A 24,433-nucleotide genomic window follows, 5' to 3' on the forward strand; every position below is an offset into this window, starting at 1 on the left:
ATGAGGAGGCTATTCAGCCCTTTGAGCCAGCACCGCCATTCAATGTGATCATGGCTGATCATGCTCAATCAGTACCCGTTCCTGCCTTCTCCCCATACCCCCTGACTCCGCTATGTTTAAGAGCTCTATCCAGCTCTCTCTTGAATACATTCAGAGCAGCTCTCTCTTGAATGGCAGAGCAGACTCAATGGGCCGAATGGACTAATTCTGCTCCTGTAGCTGATGAATATGAACTTTATGGTAGCTATTTTACGCACAGCAAGCTCCCAAAAAGCAGCCACCCCTAATGATGCCATCTGAGGAAGCAGAGCAGGCTCAGAATATCCCAGTGGTGCAGCAAGTAGAGTTGCTGCCTCACAGAGACCCGGGTTCCCACCTAACCTCGGGTGCTGTCTGTGTGGAGTTAGCACGTTCTCCCCAGGACCACGTGGGTTTTCTCCAGCCGCCCCGGTTTTCTCCCACGTTCCAAAGACACGCAGGTTTGTAGGTTAATTGGCCCTCTATAAATTACCCCAAGCGTGTCTTGGATAGAACTAGCGTGAACGGGTGGTCGCTGGTCAGCACAGACCTGGTGGGCAGAAGTACCACGCTGTGTCTCTAAACTAAACTAAACTTGGTCAAAGATAGACACAAGGTACTGGAGTAACTCAGCATCTCTGGAGAACATGCACAGGAGACATTTTGGCTCGGAACCTTTCTTTTTTTTAAATTTATATTTTTATTAAGAAATATGACACATGAAAATGAAAAGCAATGTCAGTTCAATGATGAGAATCACAGTCAAAGGATAGAGCCCAAAAATGGCAATACTACAATCAAAGTACTGTGTATCTCAATAGATTGGGACCTTTCTGAACAAGGGTCCTGACCCAAAATGTCACCTATCCATTGTCTGAAGAAGAGTCCCGACCTGAAACGCCACCTGTTCATGTTCTCCAGAGATGCTGCCTAACCCGCTGACTGAGTTACTCCAGCACTTTGGTATAATTTGGCATAAACAGGGCTTTCTCCATCGCTGCTCCCACCTCTGGAACTCACTACCCCAAACCGTCAGAGACTCCTCCTCACTCACCACATTCAAAACATCACTGAAGTCTCACCTGTTCAGCACTGCCTTCAACCACTGACCGTCACCTCACCTTCTTTTTCCTTTTCTCTTCGTTAACTCATTTATCTATTTATTTTCTTTTATGTTTTAGTAAACCTTGTAAAGCGTCTTTGAGTGTTTAGAAAAGCGCTATATAAATGTAATGCATTATTATTATTATTATTATAAACCAGCGTCAGCACTTCCTTGTTTCTCCACCTGGCCAGTCTCGTCGATCACTCTTTGACCATCCCAATTGGCACATTGACCAACCGTGAGCCCTTCCCTTTCCTTGCCCCCCCCCCCCCTCCCCCCCCAGGACCCCGTGCTGTTCTCGGGCACCTTCAGGATGAACCTGGACACCCCTTTCAACGAATACTCGGACGAGGAGGTGTGGGGGGCCCTTGAACTGGCCCACCTGAAGCCGTTCACCGCCGGCCTGCCCGACAAACTCCAGCAGCAGGTGACGGAAGGAGGGGAGAACCTCAGGTAGGTTCCTCACTCCACCGGCTACGGACCCCCCACTCACCCTCCATCAGAGTGTGTGGGGTTTGTGTTGTACACATCTCCCTCTAGTATAGAAATGTGCACTGCGTACTGGAGTCTGTGTGCACGGGTGTGAACTAACGAACACAATGCATGTATGTGTGATTGTAAATGGAGATTGTACATCGTGTGAATGTGTGTGCCTGATTATGTGGGGCTTGCACATGGATAACTACACTGCATGTCGTGTGCATGTGTTTGTGTGTGCGTACGCATGTCTGTGCATGTACGTAGATCTTTGTATGTGTTTGTGCATGTGCGTGTATGTCTGTAAATGCATGTGGTGCGTGCGCCTGTGCATGACTGCTTATGCATGTGTACATGTGTCTGTGCATGTTTGTGCCAGTGACCCGGCCTCTCTCTCCCCCTCTCCCTCCCTGTTTGTGGAGTATTGCCTGCACTGGGGCAGTGGGTGACTCCCTCTCCCTCATTTCCCTGTGGTGGATCAGTGGGTAACACCCTCCCTCTCTCCCTCCTTCTCTCTCTCTCCCTCCTTCTCTCTCTCTCCCTCCTTCTTTCCCTCCCTCCATCTCTCTTCCCCCTTCTCTCTCTCCCTCCATCTCTCTCACTCCTTCTCTCTCTCCCTCCTCTCTCTCCCTCCATCTCTCTCTCCCCTTCTCTCTCTCCCTCCTTCTCTCTCTCCTTCTCTCTCTCCCTCCTCTCTCTCCCTCCATCTCTCTCTCCCCTTCTCTCTCTCCCTCCTCTCTCTCCTTCTCTCTCTCCCTCCTTCTCTCCCTCCATCTCTCTCCCCCCTTCTCTCTCTCCCTCCTCTCTCTCCCTCCATCTCTCTCTCCCTCCATCTCTCTCTCCCTCCATCTCTCTCCCCCTTCTCTCTCTCCCTCCTCTCTCTCCATCCATCTCTCTCTCCCTCCATCTCTCTCTCCCTCCATCTCTCTCTCCCTCCTCTCTCTCCCTCCATCTCTCTCTCCATCTCTCTCTCCTCTCTCTCTCCCTCCTCTCTCTCCCTCCTCTCTCCCTCCATCTCTCTCTCCCTCCATCTCTCTCTCCCTCCATCTCTCTCTCCTCCTCTCTCTCCCTCCTTCTCTCTCTCCCTCCTTCTCTCTCTCCCTCCATCTCTCTCTCTCCATCTCTCTCCCCGCTCCTTCATCCTTCCCTCACTGTTTGGTGAGTGTTACTCTGCAGTGGGACGGCGACTAACTCCCCTCTCTCCCCCCCTCTCTTCTTGGAGGGGGGGGGGTTCCCAGAATGGGTCAGTGGTGACCTTCTCTCCCCCCCCCCCCCCACTGTTTGGGTGGTCGGTGAGTCCCTTCCTCTCCCATTTTGGGTAGTGGGTGCCCCTCACCATCTATCCGCCCCTCTCTCACAGCTTGTGATGTGGGTCACCCCCCTCTCTCACCCCCCCCCCCATTTGGGCAGTCGCTGACCCTCCCTCTCTCCCCCTCCCTCTCTCCCCCTCCCTCCTCCCTCCTCTCTCCCCCTCCCCTCTCTCCCTCTCTCTCTCCCCCTCCCCTCTCTCCCCTCCCTCTCTCTCCCCCTCCCCTCTTTCCCCCTCCCTCTCCCCCTCCCTCTCTCCCTCCCTCTCTCCCCCTCCCTCTCTCCCCCTCCCTCCCTCTCTCCCCCTCCCTCCCTCTCTCCCTCCCTCTCTCCCTCCCCTCTCTCCCTCCCTCTCTCTCCCCCTCCCTCTCTCCCCCTCTCTCCCCCCCTCTCTCTCTCCCCCTCCCTCCCCCCATCTCTGTGTGGGCGGTCGCTGACCCTCTCTTCCCCCTCCCTCCCTCTCCCTCTCTCCCCCCCCTCTCTATATGGGCGGTCGCTGACCCTCTCCCCCTCCCTCTCTCTCCCCTCTCTCTGTGTGGCGGTCTCTGACCCTCTCCCACTCTCTGTGTGGCGGTCTCTGACCCTCTCCCACTCTCTGTGTGGCGGTCTCTGACCCTCTCCCCCTCTCTCTGTGTGGCGGTCTCTGACCCTCTCCCTCCCCCTCTCTCTGTGTGGCGGTCTCTCCCCCCTCTCTCTGTGTGGCGGTCTCTGACCCTCTCCCCCTCTCTCTGTGTGGCGGTCTCTGACCCTCTCCCCCCTCTCTGTGTGGCGGTCTCTGACCCTCTCCCCCTCTCTCTGTGTGGCGGTCTCTGACCCTCTCCCCCTCTCTCTGTGTGGCGGTCTCTCCCCTCTCCCCCCTCTCTCTGTGTGGCGGTCTCTGACCCTCTCCCCCCCTCTCTGTGTGGCGGTCTCTGACTCCCCTCTGTCCCCGCAGTGTGGGGCAACGGCAGCTGCTGTGCCTGTCGCGGGCGTTGCTGCGCGGGTCCCGGGTGCTGGTCCTGGACGAGGCGACGGCCGCCGTGGATCTGGAGACGGACGGGCTGATCCAGGACACCATCCGCCACCGCTTCGCAGCCTGCACCGTGCTGATCATCGCACACCCGGCTGCACACCGTCATGGACTGCTCCAGGTACGGACCCCCCCCCTCCCGTCCCGACCCCCCCTCCCGCACCCCCCCCATCACGACCTCCCCTCCCCTCATCCGTCCTCTCCCCACCTCTTCCCCTTCCTCCCTGTGCCATCCTCCTGTACCTGCCCCCTCCTCTCCTTTCCTCTCCCTGTCCCGTCTTCCTTCCTATTTCCCTCCCACTCTGTACCCTCCCCTCATCCCCCTCCTCCCCATCCCATCCTCCCCTCCCCCTCACCTTCTCTTCCCTCTCCACCCCTCCCGGTCTGTCCCCCTCATCCCCAACGCTCCCCCTGCTCATCCCACCATCCTCATCCCTATCGCTCTCCTCCTCATCCCCACCGTTCCCCCTTCTCATCCCCATCGCTCCACCTCCCTGTCCCCTTCTTCCTTCCCTCCCCTCCCTGCCCATTCCATGGGTGAATGCACAGGGTGGAACGATTAGAAAGTTGAAGGACAACTTTTCCACACAGAGGGTGGTGGGTGAATGGAACGAGCTGCGGTAGTTGAGCCAGGTACAATAACAACATTTAAAAGGCATTTGGACAGGTACATGGATAGGGTAGGTTTAGTGGTATATGGGGCAGGTGGGGGTAGTGTAGATCGGTCAGCATGGCCAGGTTGGGCTGAAGGGCCTGTTTCTGGGCTGTACGGCTCTATGACCGTCTCTGTTGCTGGGGCAGCAGCTCTACCAGCTGCACACCAGCCTGCGATGCTAAACAGCCGCCACCACTCCGTGCCAGCACTCATGATGAGAGGGCAACTGGTGAAGCGAGGTGGGGAATCTCGAGGATGGAGAAACCATTCGCCTCGCGCAGAGACCCAGGGCTGGGTTACACTTTGGGTCGGAACCTTTCTTCACACTTTGTCCAGACCATGAAAAGCCAGCACCAGCAGTTCCCCTTGTCTATATAGCTTTAATACCACTGGGCAGCACAGTGGTAGAGCTGCTGCCTCACAGCGCCAGAGACCCGGGTTCAACCCTGACTACGGGTGCTGTCTGTACGGAGCTTGTACATTCTCCCTGTGACCGCCTGGGTTTTCTCCGACATTCCAAAGACGTACAGGTTTGCAGGTGAAGTGGGTTCTGTAAATTGTCCCTGTTGTGTAGGACAGTTTAGTTTATTGTCAAGTGTACCGAGGTACAGTGAAAAGCTTTAGAACTCAAAGAAGGTTAGGGTGATTGTTGGTCATTGTGGACAGTGGGCCGAAGGGCCTGTTTCCATGCCGTATCTCATAGGATCCTTGAAACAGGCCCCTCAGCCCAACTTGCCTACACTGACCAACATGCCCCATCTCCATCATTGTTATACTACAATTAAGAATGTACATAGCTCTGTTCCCCGTGCCGGCTCTGGGACTCTCTGATCAATGTTTAGTTCACCATATTCCGACCTACAGGCAGAAACTAAAATCTGCTAGGCCTGTGGTCAGAACAATGAATAAGTGGACAAGCGAAGGAAGGCATTGAAAACCTAGTCCTGCTTTGACTGCTCTGACTGGAATGTGTTCAGGGAAGTAACCACAAGCCTCGATGAATAGACAGACCCTGTGATGTCATATGTCAGCTTTTATGAGGACAATTGCATTCCCACTGGGGCCCGGATCAGGTTCAACAACGACAAGCCTTGTTATGCAGCAGAAATCAGGCAGCTCCGCCGGTCTAAAGGTGTGGCCTACAGGAGCGGCCAACTCTACAAGCAGGCCAAGTACAAGCTGAGAAGAGGAATCAGAGCTGCCAAGGAAAAGGTACTCTGAGAAGTTGAGGAGCAAGTTCTCAGCTAATGACTCATCTTCAGTGTAGAAGGGCTTGCAAGAAATCACCAGCTACAAGAGGAAAACCCCCCGCTCCTTGGCCAATCGTCAGCCGACCAACGACCTGAACGTGTTCTATTGTAGGATCGATAGACAGAAACATAACCCCAGTATCCCCTCCCCCACCTCCCAAATCACACCCACTTACAGCCTGTCACCAGTCTGTAAAGACTGGGCCCTTCCCCACCCACTCCTCCCCAATCACTACTTCACGCCCACTTAGAAGCCCGACTCCAGTCTGCAAAGTGATTTATTCACAAAATGCTGGAGTAACTCAGCAGGTCAGGCAGCATCTCGGGAGAGAAGGAATGGGTGACGTTTCGGGTCGAGACCCTTCTTCAGACTGGGCCCTTCCACACCCACTCCTCCCCAATCACCACTTCACACCCACTTACAGCCCGACTCCAGTCTGCAAAGACTGGACCCTGGTCCACTACCCACCCCCTCCTTGCTGCCCAACATCAGTCTGGCCACTTCTCCATCACTAACAATAGCAATCGAGGAGGTGGAAAAGCTATTCAGGAGACAGAAAAGCTGGAACTCGCCAGGACTGGACAATGTTTCCCCCTCTACTCTCAAGCTCTGTGCCGAACAACTGGCACCAGTCTGCACAGACATTTTCAATTGGTCCCTGCAAACCTGCACTGACCCTGCCTGCTTCAAGGTCTCCACTATTGTCCCTGTACCCAAAAAGCCAAGGATGACTGGTCTCATTGACAACAGGCCTGTCGCACTGACCTCGAACCATGAAAACCCTTGAAAGACGTGCTGGCCCAGCTGAAAAGTATCACAAACCCCCTGCTGGACCCCCTGCAGTTTGCATACCGGGCCAATAGATCAGTGGATGATGCAGTCAACCTAGGCCTACACTTCATCCTCCAACACCTAGACCACCAGGGGACCTGTGCAAGGATTTTACCTCTGCATTTAACGCCATTGTGCCAGAGCTACTACACTCCAAACTCTCCCAGTTGACTGTGCCTGAACCCCTCTGTCAGTGGATCACCAACTTCCTGACAGACAGGAAGCAGCATGTGAGGCTGGGAAAGTACATCTCGGACCCGCAGACCCTCAGCATAGGAGCACCGCAAGGCTGTGTACTCTCCCCTCTCCTTTACTCTCTCTACACCAAGCACTGCACCTCCACAGATTCCTCTGTCAAGCTTCTCAAGTTTGCGGATGACACAACCCTGATTGAGCTGATCCAGGATGGGGAGGAATCTGCCTACAGACGGGAAGTGATACAGCTGGCGTCCTGGTGCCATCACAACAACCTGGAGCTCAATGCTCTTAAGACAATGGAATTGAGTGTAGACTTCAGTAGAGCTCCCCCTCCCCTCCCCGCACTCACCATCAACAACACCACAGTCACATCTGTGGAGTCATTTAAGTTGCTTGGAACCATCATCTCCAGGGACCTTAAATGGGGGGCCACCATCGACTCCACAGTCAAAAAGGCCCAACAGAGGATGTACTTCCTGCGGCAACTGAAGAAACACAATCTGCCACAGGCAATGATGGTCCAGTTTTATACTGCCATCAGAGAGTCTGTCCTCACCTTCTCCATCATGGTCTAGTTTGGCTCAGCCACCAAGCACGACATCCAGAGGCTGCAGCGCATCGTTCGATCAGCCGAGAAGGTTGTTGGCTGCAACCTTCCCCGCCATCGACGAACTGTACACTGCAAGGGCCAGGAAGCGAGCGGGCAAGATCATCTCTGACCCCTCTCACCCTGGCCACAAACACTTCGAAGCACTTCCCTCTGGAAGGCGACTCCGGACTGTCAAAGCAGCCACAGCCAGACATAAAAACAGCTTTTTCCCCCATGAGCAGTAGCTCTACTCAACACCCAAAAGTCTGTAGCCTCCTTTTGCTCTGGTATTTTATTTTATTTGTTTTACATATTTAAATTGTGTTTTATTTTTAAGTGTCTACTGTATGTCATGTTGTTATCCTTGTGAGCAAAGCACCAAGGCAAATTCCTTGTATGTACTGTATACATACCTGGCTAATAAAATGTATTCAATTCAACAAAATTATGCAATCTACACTGGTCCCACCTGCCTGCGTTTGGCCCATATCCCTCGAAACCTATCCTTTCCATGTACTTGTTCAAATGTCTCTTAAACGTTGCAATATTACCCAACTATGTCCTCTGGCGGCTCATTCCCTACCCACCCTTTGTGTAAAAAATGTTGCCCCTCGGGTTCCTTTATAATCTTTCCCCTCACCTTAAACCTGTGTCCTCTGGTTCTCGATTCCCCAACTCTGGGTAAAAAGACCGTGCGTTTCCCCTCGTGATCTTATACACAAGTAATGTGGTATCTCAGTACTAAACCAAACTAAATCTGTTCCCAGGGTGATGGTATTGGACGCGGGAAGAATCCTGGAGTTTGACACCCCTTCTGCCCTCCTTCAAAGCAGGGGACATTTCTACAGGATGGCGGTGGAAGCAGGGGTCACGATGGAGCGGGACACGGCCCTTTGACAGGGCCAGGCAGCGAGGGCAGGTCCCAGCCATTGGGACGGTGGACAGAGACGGTATTTGAGCACAAGAATCAACATCCAACGCGTCAACGACACAGCGGCTAAGCAACACTGCCCCATCGGACCCAGCGACCCCTCTCTCTGCTCTGCCCACCATCTGCGTAGCGGTAGAGCTGCTGCCTCACAGCGCAATTGACGCGGGTTCTATCATGGCTACGGGTGCTGTCTGTATGTGGAGTTTGTAACCCCTCCCTGTCAATGTGCAAGTTTTCTCCGGGTGCTCCGGTTTCCTCCCACATCCCAAAGACATGCAGGTTTCTAGGTTGATTAGCTTCTGTAAATTATCTCTGGTGTGCAGGTTAGAACTGGTGTGAACGGGTGATTGGTGCGGACTCAGGGCCTGTTTTCATGCTGTATCTCTGACACTGATACGGCACACCAGGGAAACATTCCGATTCTTACACTTAATGCCCCGACCTGTGAGGGCAAGAATATCCCCACATACTGCAGATTACAGAGAATTGTGGACACAGCCCAGACCATCAGGCAAACCAATCTCCCTTCCATTGCCGCATCTACACTTCACACTGCCTCGGCAAGGCCATCAGGATAATCAAGGACCAGTCTCACCCCGGTCACTCCCTCTTCTCCCCTCCGCCATCAGGCAAGAGGTACAGAAGTGTGAAAACGCACACCTCCAGATTCAGGGTCAGTTTCTTCCCAGCCGTTATCAGGCACCTGAACCGTCCCATCACCAACTAGAGAGCGGTCCTGACCTCCCATCTACCTCATTTGAGACCCTCGGACTATCTTTAATCAAACCGCACTGGACTTTATCTTGCACTAAACGTTATTCCCTTTATCCTATGTCTCTGTACACTGTGGCCAGCTTGATTGTAATTATGTATAGCCTTTCCACTGACTGGATAGCACGCAACACAAAAACCCTGGTACACGTGACAACAAATTAAACTAAACGAAACATGTTGCAGAGACAGAGGAGAACATGGGAAAGACGATTGTTATTCAATAAAATGCTCAGTCCCGCATCAGCACCCTGAGTCACATTAAACTGGTCAGGGGTGAACTGGGCAAGATTCCAGACCCACTCAACTTATTTTGTGATCCTGGTTGACAGACTCACAGCGCCAGAGCCCCGGGTTCGATCCTGACATCTGGTGCTGTCTGTGAGGAGTTTGCACGTTCTCCCTACGACTGTGTGGGTTTAACTCCCACATCCCAAAGACGTGTACATTTGTAGGATAATTGACCCTCTGCAAATTGCTCCTAGTGTGCAGGGAGTGGATGAGAAAGTGGGATAATGTAGAACTAGTGTGAGTTGGTGAGCGATGGTCGGCATGGACTCGGTGGGCCGAAGGGCATGTTTCCATACTGTATCTTTCACTCAAAGTGTGTGAGTGATGCACTGCAATTATCTGATGTCTGCCAGGGTTATAGTTTATTAAGGTGTCTGATCTGCCCCGAAGGGACTCCAAGGCTTTAACCCAGCAAGGTTTTAGATTGAATTCCAACATGCAGTTCACTAAATGTTGCAATGCACCATGGAAAGCATTTTGTCAGGAATGCATCACAGCTTGGTTTGTAAACAGCTCTGCCCAAGAAATTGCAGAGAGTTGTGGATGTAGCCCAGTCCATCGACTCCATCTATACCACACTGCCTCGGGAAAGCAGCCAACATAATTAAAGACCTGTCCCACCCCAGTTTTTCCTTCCCCCCCCCCCCCCCCCTTTCCTGTCAGGCAGAAGGTACAGAAGCTTGAAAGCGCGCACCACAAGACCCAGGAACAGCTTCTTCCCCTCTGTGATCAGGCTTCTGAACGGTCCTTCCATAAGCTCGGCTATTGGCCCATTGCGGACATTGGACGTTGTCTCTGGTACTGACGCGCTACAATGCTGAGAACTATAACCTGCACTCTGTATCTTCCCCTTTACTCTTCCTATTGTACTTGAATTTGACTTTGATTGTATTTATGTGTGGTATATCTGATCTGTTTGGATAGCAAGCAAAACAAACCTTTTCACGGTACCTCGGTACACGTGACATTAATAAACCTAAACCAGAGTACCTGTCTTACTTATACTCTTAAACACACAAACTCTCTCGCACACGCACGCTCACTCTCGCGCACACTCACCCATGCATACATGCACTCACACGCACACTCAGTCACTTACACACAGTCGCACGCCCACACACACACACACACACATACACACACAAAACATTGAAGAAACAGGCTCCCTTTAATTCCAGCATAGATGTTAGCTTCATTTGCTGACAGACTGCACACCCAGGTAGTGACTGTGTTCACTGATGAGAACGAGATGTTATGAAATGGTGACAGATATCCATAAGTGTGTACCTCACTGTCCCAAACCTCTCTCCGCACGAGACCATGGGAGGTAGGCTGTCAGGTTGAATGGGCTGCCCATCTTCCCCCAGCCACTGGGGCCTTCATCCTCTGGCTGAGCCGAGATGTTGTTGGTTACTTAGTTCCGGCGCACAGGCGAGGTTGAATCAGGACAGTGGTTCGTCGAGATTCCCGTGCTTGTCGAGCTTGTGCGGACATTTACGCCAGGCTCAGACCCCCAACCAACACAAGTTGCTGCAGCAAAGCTTGACTGCCCAATGACCATGCCCAAGACTCACCGTGGGTACAGCACATAAAGCACAACCCAAGCACACCCTGGACACAAAGTGCCGGAGTAAATCAGCAGCATCTCTGGAGAACATGGATAGCTGACGTTTTGGGTCCAGACGCCTCTTTAGACTCCCAGCAAGCTCACAGACCAACCAACTTTGGAGTCAACATCTTCAAGCCATTGAGTGTGGCTTGTTGCAGGGAGAGTTGATGGTCTTTGCTTGGGACTGGGTTCTTTGCTCGGCCGCTCCATGCACATTAGGTAAATATTTGGCCACTTATCTCTCCTGGATACGGTTCCTCGTTGGAGGAAGGACGATCAGCTACTGGTCTCCAACCAGCTGTTGGCTTGAGGAACACCTTCAGCCCATCGGCCCCATTCTAGCCATCCAACTGGAGATCACAGCTCCGCTCACCACTGCTATTTGGTCTAGAGGCTCCCTCTCTCTTCCCCATCCTTTGGTTTTTGTTGTCCGTGGTGATCGATGCTGGCACTTTCACCTGAGTTGCAGTCGAACCAACCACGGCTAAAACACTCGAACCGAGTCAAATATAAAAACTGAGCTGTGTGTTGTGTAAAACATTGTATAAGGATACATCAAGCTTAAAATGCTGTGTTTATAAGACAGGCCTTTGCTGGAAAGGCCTGTTAAGTTTATCAGACCACATGCTATCAGGCGTGGAACCCACGCCTCACATCCCTCTGGCCCGAGATCCTCCTGTGCCTTCCGTTGTCTAAACCGTACCGGCCCTTCTCCTGCCGACAGGTTGCCACAGGTAGCCCCATCCGTCTGCCAAACCACAATCTCAAAACAGTGGTGTTTGTGGAAACAGGAGGCCAAGGGTAGGTAAAGTCCGGATCGGCAAAAGTTCTTCTCAACTTGCCGGTGGGGGGGTTGTATAATTTACAGCAGATTCGCCGTGGAATCGAGGAAGATTTGGATCGAGGAGTTTTGATGGAGAATAGCACCAGCACATTTTCCCAATTGCACGGCTTCAAGTCCATATAGGTCGGTGAAGATGTGGGTTCCAGCGAGGCTCTCTTGCCCGGCCCGGCCCGGCCCGGCCTGGTTGCCCCGAGTGTTTTCAACACACGAGTGGGCGCTTGCTGCCGTTCCGTTCAGACCCCATCCCTCGCCCTCCTCTCCCCGCCTCACGTGTACTCGGTTTTCCGGATGTAGGTGGCGGGCACGTAGCCCTTCTTGCCGTCAGTCTCCGCCAACCACCACTCCGGGTTACCGTCCCTGTCGTGGAAGCAGAGGATGCGTAGCCGCTGGTTGATGTGGATGGAGAGCTCGTTCGTGCACCGCGCCCTGAAGTTGTAGACGGCGTAGTAAACCTGGGGCGGAGAGGAAGCAGCGGTCAGTCGGGCGGGGGCGGACGTGGGGCACGAGGAACGTTTAGACTTTAGCGATGCAGCGCGGCAACAGGTCCTTCGACCCACCGAGTCCGCGCCGACCAGCGACACTATCCGACACAGTAGGGACAATTTGCAATTTTTACCGAAGCCAATTAACCCACACATATTTGGGATGTGGGAGGAAACCGGAGCACCCGGAGAAAACCCACGCAGTCACAGGGAGAACATGCAAACTCTGTACAGACCAGCACCCGTAGTCAGGATCCGACCCGGGTCTGGCGCTGTGAGGCAGCAACTCTACCGCTGTGTCGCCCTCATTTTGCAGATGTTGGTTTACATAAAGGGACCCACAGTGCCAGAGTAACACAACGGGTCAGCACCTCTGGAGAGAGCGCGCAGACAGCCGATGTTTCAGGTCGGGACACGATTTCAGCCTGATCTCTGGAGGGAAGGACTGGCAACGTTTCGGGTCAGGACCCTACTGCATAGTTATAGAGTAGACATACAACACGGAAACAGGCCCTTCGGCCCACCGAGTCCGTGCTGACCAATAGACAATAGGTGCAGGAGTAGGCCATTCGGCCCTTCGAGCCAGCACCGCCATTCAATGTGATCATGGCTGATCATTCTCAATCAGTACCCCGTTCCTGCCTTCTCCCCATACCCCCTGACTCCGCTATCCTTAAGCGCTCTATCTAGCTCTCTCTTGAATGCATTCAGAGACTTGGCCTCCACTGCCCTCTGAGGCAGAGAATTCCACAGATTTACAACTCTCTGACTGAACAAGTTTTTCCTCATCTCCGTTCTAAATGGCCTACCCCTTATTCTTAAACTGTGGCCCCTTGTTCTGGACTCCTCCAACATTGGGAACATGTTTCCTGCCTCTAACGTGTCCAACCCCTTAATAATCTTATATGTCTCAATAAGATCTCCTCACATCCTTCTAAATTCCAGTGTATACAAGCCTAGCCGCTCCAGTCTTTCAACATACGATAGTCCCGCCATTCCGGGAATTAACCTAGTGAACCTAGGCTGCACGCCCTCAATTGCAAGAATATCCTTCCTCAAATTTGGAGACCAAAACTGCACACAGTACTCCAGGTGATCACCCAGTGCACTAGTACTATCCGAAACACGCCAGTGACAATTTGCAACTTACAGAAGCCAATTAACCTACAAACCTCTATGTATTTGGAGTGTGGGGGGAAACCAGAGCACCCGGAGAAAACCCACGCAGTCCCAGGGAGAACGCACAGTCAGCACCCGCAGTCAGGATCTAACCCGAGTCTCTGGCGCCATGAGGCAGCAGCTCTACCTGCTGCGCCACCGTGCCAGTGTAAGCTCTCTCACCCAGAGTGTCCCAGGAGTTACCTGCTGCCCGTGGTCAAAGCTGTTGCTCTCCAGGTAGCCCTCCTGCGATGAGGCCCGGCGTAGCACCCGTCGGCATTCCCTGTTTTTCCTGGGCAGGGAGTAATCCATCAGCCCGGAGCGTTTGGGCTGCACCGTGGAGTAGGAATCCTTGGGCCGCCGAGAGGTCGCTGTCGATGAGTGTTCGAAGGTGTTGGAGCGGCAGGCCAGGGCTGGGGGCCGGGGGGAAGGCTCGGCCACGACCTGCCCCAGCCCCTGCCCCTGCCCCTGCCCACCGCTCGCCCTCTGCGCCCCCCCCGCCCTGGGGGTGGCGGGGCCCGGAGCGTCCACGGTGACGGGCGCCGGCGGAGGGGCGGAGTACGAGACGGCGCCGCTGGAGTGGTCGACCGCCACGGCCGAGGTGCTGTTCTGCCGCGAGATCACCGGCGAGGAGCCGCCGTAGCCAGACTCGTTGGAGGAGTGGCTTCCCACCGAGATGTCCGAGTGGCTGCAACGCGGGTTGTACGGCTTCAGGAAGGAGCTGTACACAAAGCCCTTCATCACTGCAGGGGAAACAACAGGCAGCGGGGGTCACACAAGGCAAAGCAAGAACGGCCTCAACCCGAAACACCGCCCACTCCTCTCCAGAGACGACGCCCGACCTTCTGACTCACTCCAGCACTTTGTGTCTATCTTCCTACCTATCCCTGGAACCGACAACTCTCAGACACCTCTTCCTACCTATCCCTGGAACTACCGGACCGAGGCCAGACGACAACTCTCAGACACCTCTTCCTACCTATCCCTGGACCATGACCCCACCGACAAATACCAGACCTTTCTCCTACCTATTTTCTATGTTTCCAAGTCTACTCCGCTATTTAATCATGGCTGATCTGTCTTCCCCTCACAACCCCATTCTCCTGCCTTCTCCCCATAACCCCTGACACCCGCACTAATCAAAAATCTGTTGATGTTCGCCTTAAAAATACCCAATAACGGCCTCCACAGCCGTCTGTGGTCGTGAATTCCACAAATTCTCCGCCCTAAGACTAAAGTAATTCCTCCTCATCTCCTTTCTAAAGGTACGTCCATTTATTCTAAGGCTATGACCTCTGGTCCTAGACTCTCCCACTAGTGGAAACATCCTCTCCATATCCACTGTATCCAGGCTTCTCACTATCAGTGATAATTTACAGATACAATGTGGAAGCGTGCCCTTCGAGCCTGCACCACCATTCAATATGATCATGGCTGATCATCCAGCTCAGTAACCTGTACCTGCCTTCTCTCCATACCCCCTGATCCCTTTAGCCACAAGGGCCACATCTAACTCCCTCTTAAATATAGCCAATGAACTGGCCTCAACTACCTTCTATGGCAGAGAATTCCACAGACTCACCACTCTCTGTGTGAAGAAATGTTTTCTCATCTCGGTCCTAAAAGACTTCCCCCTTATCCTTAAGCTGTGACCCCTGGTTCTGGACTCCCCCAACATCGGGAACAATCTTCCCGCATCTAGCCTCTCCAACCCCTTAAGAATTTTATATGTTTTTATAAGATCCCCCCTCAGTCTTCTAAATTCCAGCGAGTACAAGCCCAGTCTATCCAGTACTTGATGGGCGGAATGGCCTAATTCCGCCCCTATAAGGTATGAGCTAAACTAAACTAGTGTGAATGCGTGATGGGTTGTCGGCACGGACTCGGTGGGCCGAAGGGCCTGTTTCCCGCGGCGTATCTCCAGAACAAAAGGCAGTCGGCCCCTACCCCCATTGTCCACCAGCCAGCGGTTCGGGCTGCCCATGGGATCTTGCTGTTTAATGACTCCCACCAGGCCTCCTTCCAGCAGAGAGACGTCGAGCTCCTGGGCAGCGTTGAAGTTGCGGTCGGCCTGGTACAGCTTGTCCGGCTCGTACTTCGCCAACAGGGATGCTCGCTGTTCCCCCGTCTGGAACGTGGCAAGGGGCTGGAGAGAGGGAAGAGCAACACTGTTGGATGTCATACAGTCATGGAGCACGGAGACAGACACAACCTCCCAGTGACAATGAAAAACTCGGTCATATGTTGAAAGGCTGGAGCGACCAGGCTTGTATACACTGGAATTTAGAAGGATGAGAGGGGATCTTATCGAAACGTATAAGATTATTAAGGGGTTGGACACGTTAGAGGCAGGAAACACGTTCCCAATGTTGGGGGAGTCCAGAACAAGGGGCCACAGTTTAAGAATAAGGGGTAGGCCATTTAGAACAGAGATGAGGAAAAACTTTTTCAGTCAGAGAGTTGTGAATCTGTGGAATTCTCTGCCTCAGAAGGCAGTGGAGGCCAATTCTCTGAATGCATTCAAGAGAGAGCTAGATAGAGCTCTTAAGGATAGCGGAGTCAGGGGGTATGGGGAGAAGGCAGGAACGGGGTACTGATTGAGAATGATCAGCCATGATCACATTGAATGGTGGTGCTGGCTCGAAGGGCCGAATGGCCTACTCCTGCACCTATTGTCTATTGTCTAAACCAAAGCAAAGTATACTAAATTAAAATAAAGTAAATTAAGCTAAACTGAAGTAAAGTAAACCGGATAGGCACACAAAATGCTGGAGTAACTCATTGGGACAGGCAGCATCTCTGGAGAGAAGGAATGGGTGACGTTTCGGGTCGAGACCGTAAACAGTGGTGCAGTGGAAGAGTTACTGCCTCACAGCCCCAGAGACCCCGGTTTGACCCTGACTACGGGTGCTGTCTGTATGGAGATTGTACATTCTCCCTGTGGTGCTCCCATTTCCTCCCATATTCCAAAGACGTGCGGGTTTGTAGGTTAATTGGCTCCTGTAAAAATTGCCCTTTGCGTATATGATTGGAAACTCGGATAACATAGATCTAGTATACGGGCGATCGCAGGTCAGCACGGACTCGGCGCGTCGAAGGGCCCGTTCCCACCCTGTATCTCTAAACTAAACTAAACCAGCCCCAACTTCTCTATCAATAGTCCCTTATAAGTGAATAGGAGCAGAATTAGGCCATTTGGCCCCTGAAGTCTACTCTGCCATTCAATCGTGGCTGATCTATCTTTCCCATCTCAACCCCATTCTCCTGCCTTCTCCCCATTACCCCTGACATCCGCACTATTCAAGAATCTGTCAATCTCTGCCTTAAAAATACCCACTGACTTGGCCTCCACAGCCGTCTGTGGCAATGAATTCCACAGATTCACCACCCTCTGGCCGAACCACGGGGGTGATGCGAGAGAGAGCCTGTCGGTGAGTGTGGACAGGGCAAGGCTTACCAACGTGGACATCTGCCATCTTGTGGACTGCCGCTCGGTGGTCTTGCGCTCGAAGGGCTTTCTGGGGAGAGGGAGGGAGTCTGGGAAGAAGCTGAAGGCTTGGAGCAGCAGCATGGCCTTATTGTGCTGCTCCTGGAAAGAGGCCACGATGGTGGTGTCCTTGCTCACCAACGAAATCAACTGGAACGCAGAACAGAGAACACAGTTTAGTTTATCGTCACGTGTACAGAGGAGGTACAGTGAAAAACCTTCTTGTTGCACGCTATCCAGTCAGCGGAAAGACTATACATGATTACAATCAAGCCGTCCACGGTGTACAGATACAGGATAAAGGGAATAACGTTTAGTGCAAGATAAAGTTTAGTTTATTGTCACGTGTACCGAGGTACAGTGAAAAGCTTATTGTCTCGTGCTATAAAGTCAGCAAAAAGACCAAATGTGATTACAATCGAGCCGTCCACAGTGTACAGATACAGGATAAAGGGAATAGCATTTAGTGCAAGATAAAGTCCAGTATAGTCCAATCAAAGATAGTCCAAGGGTCTCCAATGAGGTAGATGAGGGGTCAGGACCGCTCTCTAGGTGACGATAGGACTGTTCAGTTGCCTGAGAACAGCTGGGAAGTGGCTGTGCCTGAATCTGGAGGTGTGCGAGAGAGTGATTGGGGTGAGGCTGGTCTTTGATTATGCTGGTGGCCTTGCCGAGGCAGCTGCTCGTACAGCACAGGTTCAGATCCTACAGCCCACTGCATCCGAGTCAAACACGATGCCCAGGTAAACTAATCCAGCCCGAAGATGGAATCCGACCCAAAACGTCATCTGTCCACGTGCTCCAGAGATGCTAGCTGACCCAAGATAATCTGAACTCGAGCAAACTAAACGGAAGCAGGTTAAACTGAAGCAGACTAAACCAAAGCAGTTTTGGTCTCCAAATTTGAGGAAGGATATTCTTGCTATTGAGGGCGTGCAGCGTAGGTTTACTAGGTTAATTCCCGGAATGGCGGGACTGTCGTATGTTGAAAGACTGGAGCGACAAGGCTTGTATACACTGGAATTTAGAAGGATGAGAGGGGATCTTATCGAAACATATAAGATTTTTAAGGGGTTGGACATGTTAGAGGTAGGAAACATGTTCCCAATGTTGTGGGAGTCCAGAACCAGGGGCCACAGTTTAAGAATAAGGGATAGGCCATTTAGAACTCAGTCAGAGTTGTAAATCTGTGGAATTCTCTGCCTCAGAAGGCAGTGGAGGCCAATTCTCTGCATGCATTTTAGAGAGAGCTAGATAGAGCTCTTAAGGATAGCGGAGTCAGGGGGTATGGGGAGAAGGCAGGAACGGGGTACTGATTGAGAATGATCAGCCATGATCACATTGAATGGTGGTGCTGGCTCGAAGGGCCGAATGGCCTACTCCTGCACCTATTGTCTATTGTCTAAACCAAAGCAGACCAAATCAAAGCAGACCAAACCAAAGCAGACCAACCCAAAGCAGACCAACCCAAAGCAGACCAAACCAAAGCAGACCAACCCAAAGCAGACTAAACTAAAGCAGACTAAAGTAAAGTGAACTAAACTGAACTAACTGAACGAAAGTAAAGCAAACTAAAGTAAAGCAAACCGCGGGCTGCAGGCATGTCAGCCGTGCCTCTGTCTCTTACCTGTGACAGGGGCAGGAGTTCTGCCAGCGTTGCCCCCACAAAGCGGTGGTGAGCCTCTGCAAAGCCCTGCACACAGCCCAAGAAGAGCTCCTCTGCGCTCCTGTGGAAGCGGGGCATGTCGTCCAGCAGCTGGGCGTTGAGGGCCTCGTAGTTGTTCTTGGCGGCTTGCAGCTCGTCCAGCGTCCTCTTGTCCTTCAGCCTTTCCGCCCGCTCCTTGCAGTTGTGGAAGTCCAGCAGCTTGTCGAAGCGTTTGATCATCAGCTTGTGAGGGCCGGCACACATGCCCAGCAGCTGGGTCAGTGGGCCGATCACCAACCACTCTGCCCTCTCCTTCTGCTCGGGGGAACGAGACACCATCAGGTGCAGGTATTGTCACCGCATTTAAAACACATTTGGAGCAGGCTAGGACTCTATTCCTTGGAGCGCAGGAGGATGAGGGGTGATCTTATGGAGCTGTATAAAATCAGGAGAGGAATGTCTGAAGAAGGGCCTCAACTCAAAACGTCGCCCTATCCAGATTCTGCCCGAGTTAATCCAGCATTTTGTGTCTATCTTCCATCAAAGGAATAGATTGGGTAAATGCACAGAGTCTTTTACCCAGAATAGGGGAATCAAGGACTAGAGGACATAGGTTTAAGTTGACGGGGGGGGGGAAAGATTTAATAGAAACCCGAGGGGTAACTTTCTGACATAATGGGTGGCGGGTATATGGAACGAGCTGCCGGAGGAGGTAGTTGAGGCTGGTGCTATCACAATGTTTAAGAGACAATTTGACAGGTACATGGATAGTGTAGGAAGGAACTGCAGATGCCTGGTTACACCGAAGATAGACACTAACAGTTAGAGTAACTCAGCGGGTCAGGCAGCATCTCTGGAGAGGTCAGGTTTAGACGCAGGCAGGTGGAACCAGTGCAGATGGGACATGTTGGTCGGTGTTGGCAAGTCAGGCCAAAGGGCCTGTTTCCATGCTGTATGACTCTAAACACAAGGAGAAAATTCTTTCGCCACTGATTGGTGAATCTGTGGATTTCATCGCTGCACACTTAATTTAGTTTAGTTTAAAGATACAACGTGGAAACAGGGCTTCATCCCACCAATTCTGCGCAATCACCATTCACACTAGGGATGATTTGCAGGGCCAATTAACCTACAAAACTGCACGTCTTTGGAGCATGGGAGGACACCAGAGCACCCGGAGGAAACCCACGGGGTCACAGGGAGAACTCCACGCAAACCCTTCCCCAATCAGTCCGCGTCCATCCCACAAACCCTTCCCCAATCAGTCCGTGTCCATCCCACAAACCCTTCCCCAATCAGTCCGTGTCCATTCCACAAACCCTTCCCCAATCAGTCCGTGTCCATTCCACAAACCCTTCCCCAATCAGTCCGTGTCCATTCCACAAACCTTTCCCCAATCAGTCCGTGTCCATTCCACAAACCCTTCCACAATCAGTCCGTGTCCATTCCACAAACCCTTCCCCAATCAGTCCGTGTCCATTCCACAAACCCTTCCCCAATCAGTCCGTGTCCATTCCACAAACCCTTCCCCAATCAGTCCGTGTCCATTCCACAAACCCTTCCCCAATCAGTTTGTGTCCATTCCACAAACCTTTCCCCAATCAGCCTGTGTACACCATACAAACCCTTCCCCAGTCTGTGTGCGTCCTACAAACGCGTTCTGTCTGTTTCCACCACACAAACCCTCCCTCAGCAAACCAACCTCCCTTCCAGTGAAGCCATCTGCACTTTACAGTCTGTTTCCACCCCACAAGCCTTTCCCCAGTCTGTCAGCTCTGTAGAAATAGTTCCTCCTGGCCTTGCGGCCCTGTTAGCGCCGAGCCAGCAGCGTTGCGGAGTTCATTGGAGGCTCCGTCACCGTACTTACAAAGTCGTTGAAGAGGCTGTCGCTGATGAGGCGCTGTGCCCGCTGGTAGCACTCCAGGTTGGTCTGGCTCTTCTCTCCGTACATGTCCAGGATGCTCATGGCTGCCAGAACCTTCACCGACGCAGAGTCCTGGGGGTTGGGAGGGGGGGGATAAAAGGAAAATTAGGGACTCAGCGATGGAAGATTCCTAAGATTCCTGTGAATTAAGGTGTGACCGAATGAAAAGGTTTTAAGACTCTTTTTATTAGCTCACGAGGTGTTAGTGTCAGTAAAGATTTATTGCTCGTTCCAAATTGCCTTTGTGCCGACCAATGCTTGGTATCCAACCTGGAGCCACCTGCAGGTCAAGCCAAGTCAAGTCAAGTTTATTGTCAAAAACGGACACAAAGTTCTAGAGGAACAAGGGGCCAGGCAGCATCAGTGGAGAGAAATAGACGGACAGCGTTTCGGGACGCGATCCTTCTTCTGACATTCATACCGTTGAGTTGTAAGCTACCCAAGCGGAATATGAGGCGCTGTTCCCCTATTGTGCGTGTGGTCTCACTCTGACAGTGGAAGAGGCCCAGGACAGAGGGGTGGGTGGTGGGGACCTGCGGGCTGGTGTCCAGGACCCTGCCCTCAGGCACTCTCTGGTCTTCAGCAGACTGGAGTGGCTCCCTACAGCGGCCCCTAAAACCGCCAAACCCGATCCCGCCTTCCCCTCAAACCCTCCCCCCGGCCGTCCCATCAAATTCCTTCCCCCGCCACTGTCCATCTCTCAACCCTTTCCCCCCCATCCGTCCCTCAAATTCCTTCCCCATCCCTGTCACTACCTCAACAACTGTCCGTCCTCAAAACACTTCCCCGACTTCTCTCAAATCCTTCCCCCATCCCTGTCCATTTTACAAACTCCTTCCCTCGTCGCTAAGCGTCCCTCAAACCCCTTCCCCAGTCAGTCCTTGTCTGTCCCTCAAACCCCTTCCCTGGTCCCCGACCATCTTTCAAACACTTTCCCCCACCTGCCCTTGTCCGTCCCTCAAACCCATTCCCCCATCAGTCCTTCAGACTCCTTCCCCTGTCCGTCCATACCTGCCCCACAACCTAGGCCTTCCTAAGCCCAGCTACGTTGAGTTTGACGCAAGGTCTCAGTGGTTCCCACCCCACCCCCCGTGTTAGCAACCTGCCGCAGGCTCACCCTCAGGTGCTGCAGGTAGAGGGAGATGTTCCGGATAAAGTTCTTGATCAGCCGCTCTTGCTCACGGAACCTCCGTTCCACCTCCTCAAACACCTCGTTCCTGATCTGGAGGAGGAGAGAGGAATGGAGGGAGAGATGAATTTGGACGCAGTTTAGGAAAATAAATCCGGAAACAGGCCGTTCTGCACAACTCGTCCATGCCTGATCTACACGTCCCACCTGCCCGCATTCAGCCCATGTCCCTCTAAATCCATCCTATCCATGTCTCGGTCCAAAATGTCTTTTAAATGTTGTTGTACATTTAAATGTAGTTGCATATTATACCTGCCTCGACTACCTCCTCTTGCAGCTCGTTCCACACACACCTAACATCCTCAGTGTGAAAATGTTGCCCCTCAGGTTCTTATTAAATCTTTCCCCTGTCACACATTGAACCTATGTCCGCTGGTTCTTGATTCCCCTACTTTGGGTAAGTCACTGTGCATTCATCCAATCTAATTCCTTCATGATTTTGTACACTTCTAGTTCTTGGCTTTTTGGACAGGCACATGGATATGCAGGGAATGGATTAGGTGCAGGCAAATAAGAATTGGACTGTGCATCATGTTCGGTACAGACCTTGTGGGCCGAAGGGCCTGTTCCTGTACTATGTTCTATCTATTGAAATGACCGTTTGGAAATCTGTGGGGAGAAATAATTTTGTTTTTGCCGGTCTGGCCTCTAATTAATACACTAGTTTTCATAATGCGGACAGACATAAAATGCTGGAGTAACTCAGCGGTTCGGGCGGCATCTCTGGAGAAAAAGGAATAGGGTGACATTTCGGGCCGAGACCTTCCTTCAGAGTATAGCTTCACCTACTCCTTTTCTCCAGAGACGCTGCCAGTCCCGCTGATTTACACAAGCATCTTCGTGTCTATCTTTGTGTCTGTCTTCGGTGTAACAGTTTTCACAACGAGATCCTCTATAGGGCGAGGTTCCTCAGGAATGCAACGTTTGTGTTTTAATGGAGCTTCTACCTGCACAGCTCCTACAGCCAATGAAATGACTGCTGGAAGTTTCATTGGAAGCAACTCTCACCAACTTCTACAGATGCGCCCTAGAAGGCATTTTATCGGGACGCATCACAGTTTGGTTTGGGAACAGCTCCATCCAAAAACGCAAGAATTTGCAGAGAATTGTGGACGCAGCCCAGATCATCGCACAAACCAACCTCCCTTCCATTGACTCCATCTACACCTCACGCTGCCTCCGCAAGGCCACCAGCATAATCAACACCAGTCTCACCCCGGCCGGTCACTCCCTCTTCTCCCCTCTCCCATCACGCAAGAGGTGCAGAAGTGTGAAAACGCACACCTCCAGATTCAGGGACAGTTTTTCCCCCAGCTGTTTTCAGGCAACTGAACCATCCTACCAACAACAACAGAGCTGTCCTTAGCTATTATCTACCTCATTGGAGACCCTTGTACTACCTTTGATCAGACTTTACTGAACTTTATCTTGCACTAAATGCTTTTGATGTTATTCCCTTTATTCTGTATCTGTACACTGTGGACGGCTCGATTGTAATCATGTATAGTCTTTCCACTGACTGGTTAGAATGCAACAAAAGCTTTCCACTGTACCTGTGACATTAAACTAAACTCAAACTCAAATCTATCATTGACCACCATTGATCAGAGTTCAGACATGAGTCTAGGATCGAGAGGTCCAAGTCTTACCTGGGGAGCTAAGCCGGTGAGGTGTTTGAGGTGACTGCTGACACGGTTTGATTTCTTTATGATGGAGTGCATGCTTAACTTGGAGATCTTGTCTATCAGTGAGTCCTCATCACCTTTGCGATACTTCAGCACTGCAAAAAGACACAGCAATGCAAAAAGTTTAGTGTATGGGGAGGGGGGAGAGGGTTTGGCGTGGGGGGGGGGCAGGGAGATGGGGGGGGGGGAGAGGAGGGGGGGAGAGGAGGGGGCGGGGAGATGGGGGGGCGAGGAAAGGGGGGGGCGAGGAGAGGGGGGCGGGGAGAGGGGGGGGGGGCGGGGGGAGAGGGGGGGCGGGGAGATGGGGGGGCAGGGAGAGGGGGGGGTGGGGAGAGTGGAGAGGGGGGGCGGGGAGAGGGGGGGCTGGGGAGAGGGGGGGTCGGGGAGAGGGGGGGTCGGGGAGAGGGGGGGTCGGGGAAGTCGGGGAGGTCGGGGAGAGGGGGGGTCGGGGAGAGGGGGGGTCGGGGAGAGGGGGGGGCGGGGAGAGGGGGGGCTGGGAGATGGGGGGGGCGGGGAGAGGGGGGGGGGCAGGCGGGGAGAGGGGGGGGCAGGGAGAGGCGGGGAGAGGGGGGTGCTGGGAGAGGGGGGTGCTGGGAGAGGGCGGGGAGAGATGGGGAGACGGATCCTTACCCATGTCCTTGCGTCGCTTGTTCTCATTGATGTTGACATTGAGGTCCTTGATGGCGATCACGGCCTCCTCCAGCAGCTTCCTGTCATGGTGTCTCTCTGGGGTGGTGTTCAGCAGCTCTGACAGCAGCAGTGGGTACCTCATCACCCTCTGTACTGGCTTGATCAGGAATGAGCCCAGGTTAATGTAGTTCATTTTGCCCCTGGGTTTGCAAGAAAAATGTTGCATTAAAAATTAAAAAGTCGTACAGGTTTCTTGGTTAATTGGCTTTGGTAAAATTGTAAATTGTCCCTAGTGTGCGGGGTAGTTCTAGTGCACGGGGTGATCACTGGTCGGCGCGGACTCAGT

At 52.7% G+C, this 24,433-nt stretch overlaps 2 protein-coding genes across 2 annotated transcripts in view; one reads left to right on the forward strand and one right to left on the reverse strand.

Moving 5' to 3' along the window:
* Positions 1-10,420, forward strand: part of abcc2 (ATP binding cassette subfamily C member 2) — a 62,531-nt gene extending 52,111 nt beyond the window's left edge. The window contains 4 exon segments of the mRNA XM_078413337.1: positions 1,407-1,576; positions 3,843-4,008; positions 4,010-4,038; positions 8,209-10,420. Coding sequence (XP_078269463.1) covers positions 1,407-1,576; positions 3,843-4,008; positions 4,010-4,038; positions 8,209-8,338 — 495 coding nt within the window. The 3' untranslated portion in view covers positions 8,339-10,420.
* A 181-nt stretch (positions 10,421-10,601) lies between these two features.
* Positions 10,602-24,433, reverse strand: part of dnmbp (dynamin binding protein) — a 34,975-nt gene continuing 21,143 nt past the window's right edge. Inside the window, exons 6-14 of the mRNA XM_078413338.1 lie at positions 24,088-24,287; positions 23,422-23,552; positions 21,701-21,805; positions 20,527-20,655; positions 18,642-18,974; positions 16,985-17,164; positions 15,475-15,673; positions 13,732-14,270; positions 10,602-12,339 (exon numbers count right to left, since the gene is read on the reverse strand). Coding sequence (XP_078269464.1) covers positions 12,154-12,339; positions 13,732-14,270; positions 15,475-15,673; positions 16,985-17,164; positions 18,642-18,974; positions 20,527-20,655; positions 21,701-21,805; positions 23,422-23,552; positions 24,088-24,287 — 2,002 coding nt within the window. The 3' untranslated portion in view covers positions 10,602-12,153. The remainder of the gene's footprint in view (positions 12,340-13,731; positions 14,271-15,474; positions 15,674-16,984; positions 17,165-18,641; positions 18,975-20,526; positions 20,656-21,700; positions 21,806-23,421; positions 23,553-24,087; positions 24,288-24,433) is intronic.

This window comes from Rhinoraja longicauda, chromosome 16, assembly GCF_053455715.1.
Source record: "Rhinoraja longicauda isolate Sanriku21f chromosome 16, sRhiLon1.1, whole genome shotgun sequence".
In the NCBI taxonomy this organism is placed as follows: domain Eukaryota; kingdom Metazoa; phylum Chordata; class Chondrichthyes; order Rajiformes; family Arhynchobatidae; genus Rhinoraja; species Rhinoraja longicauda.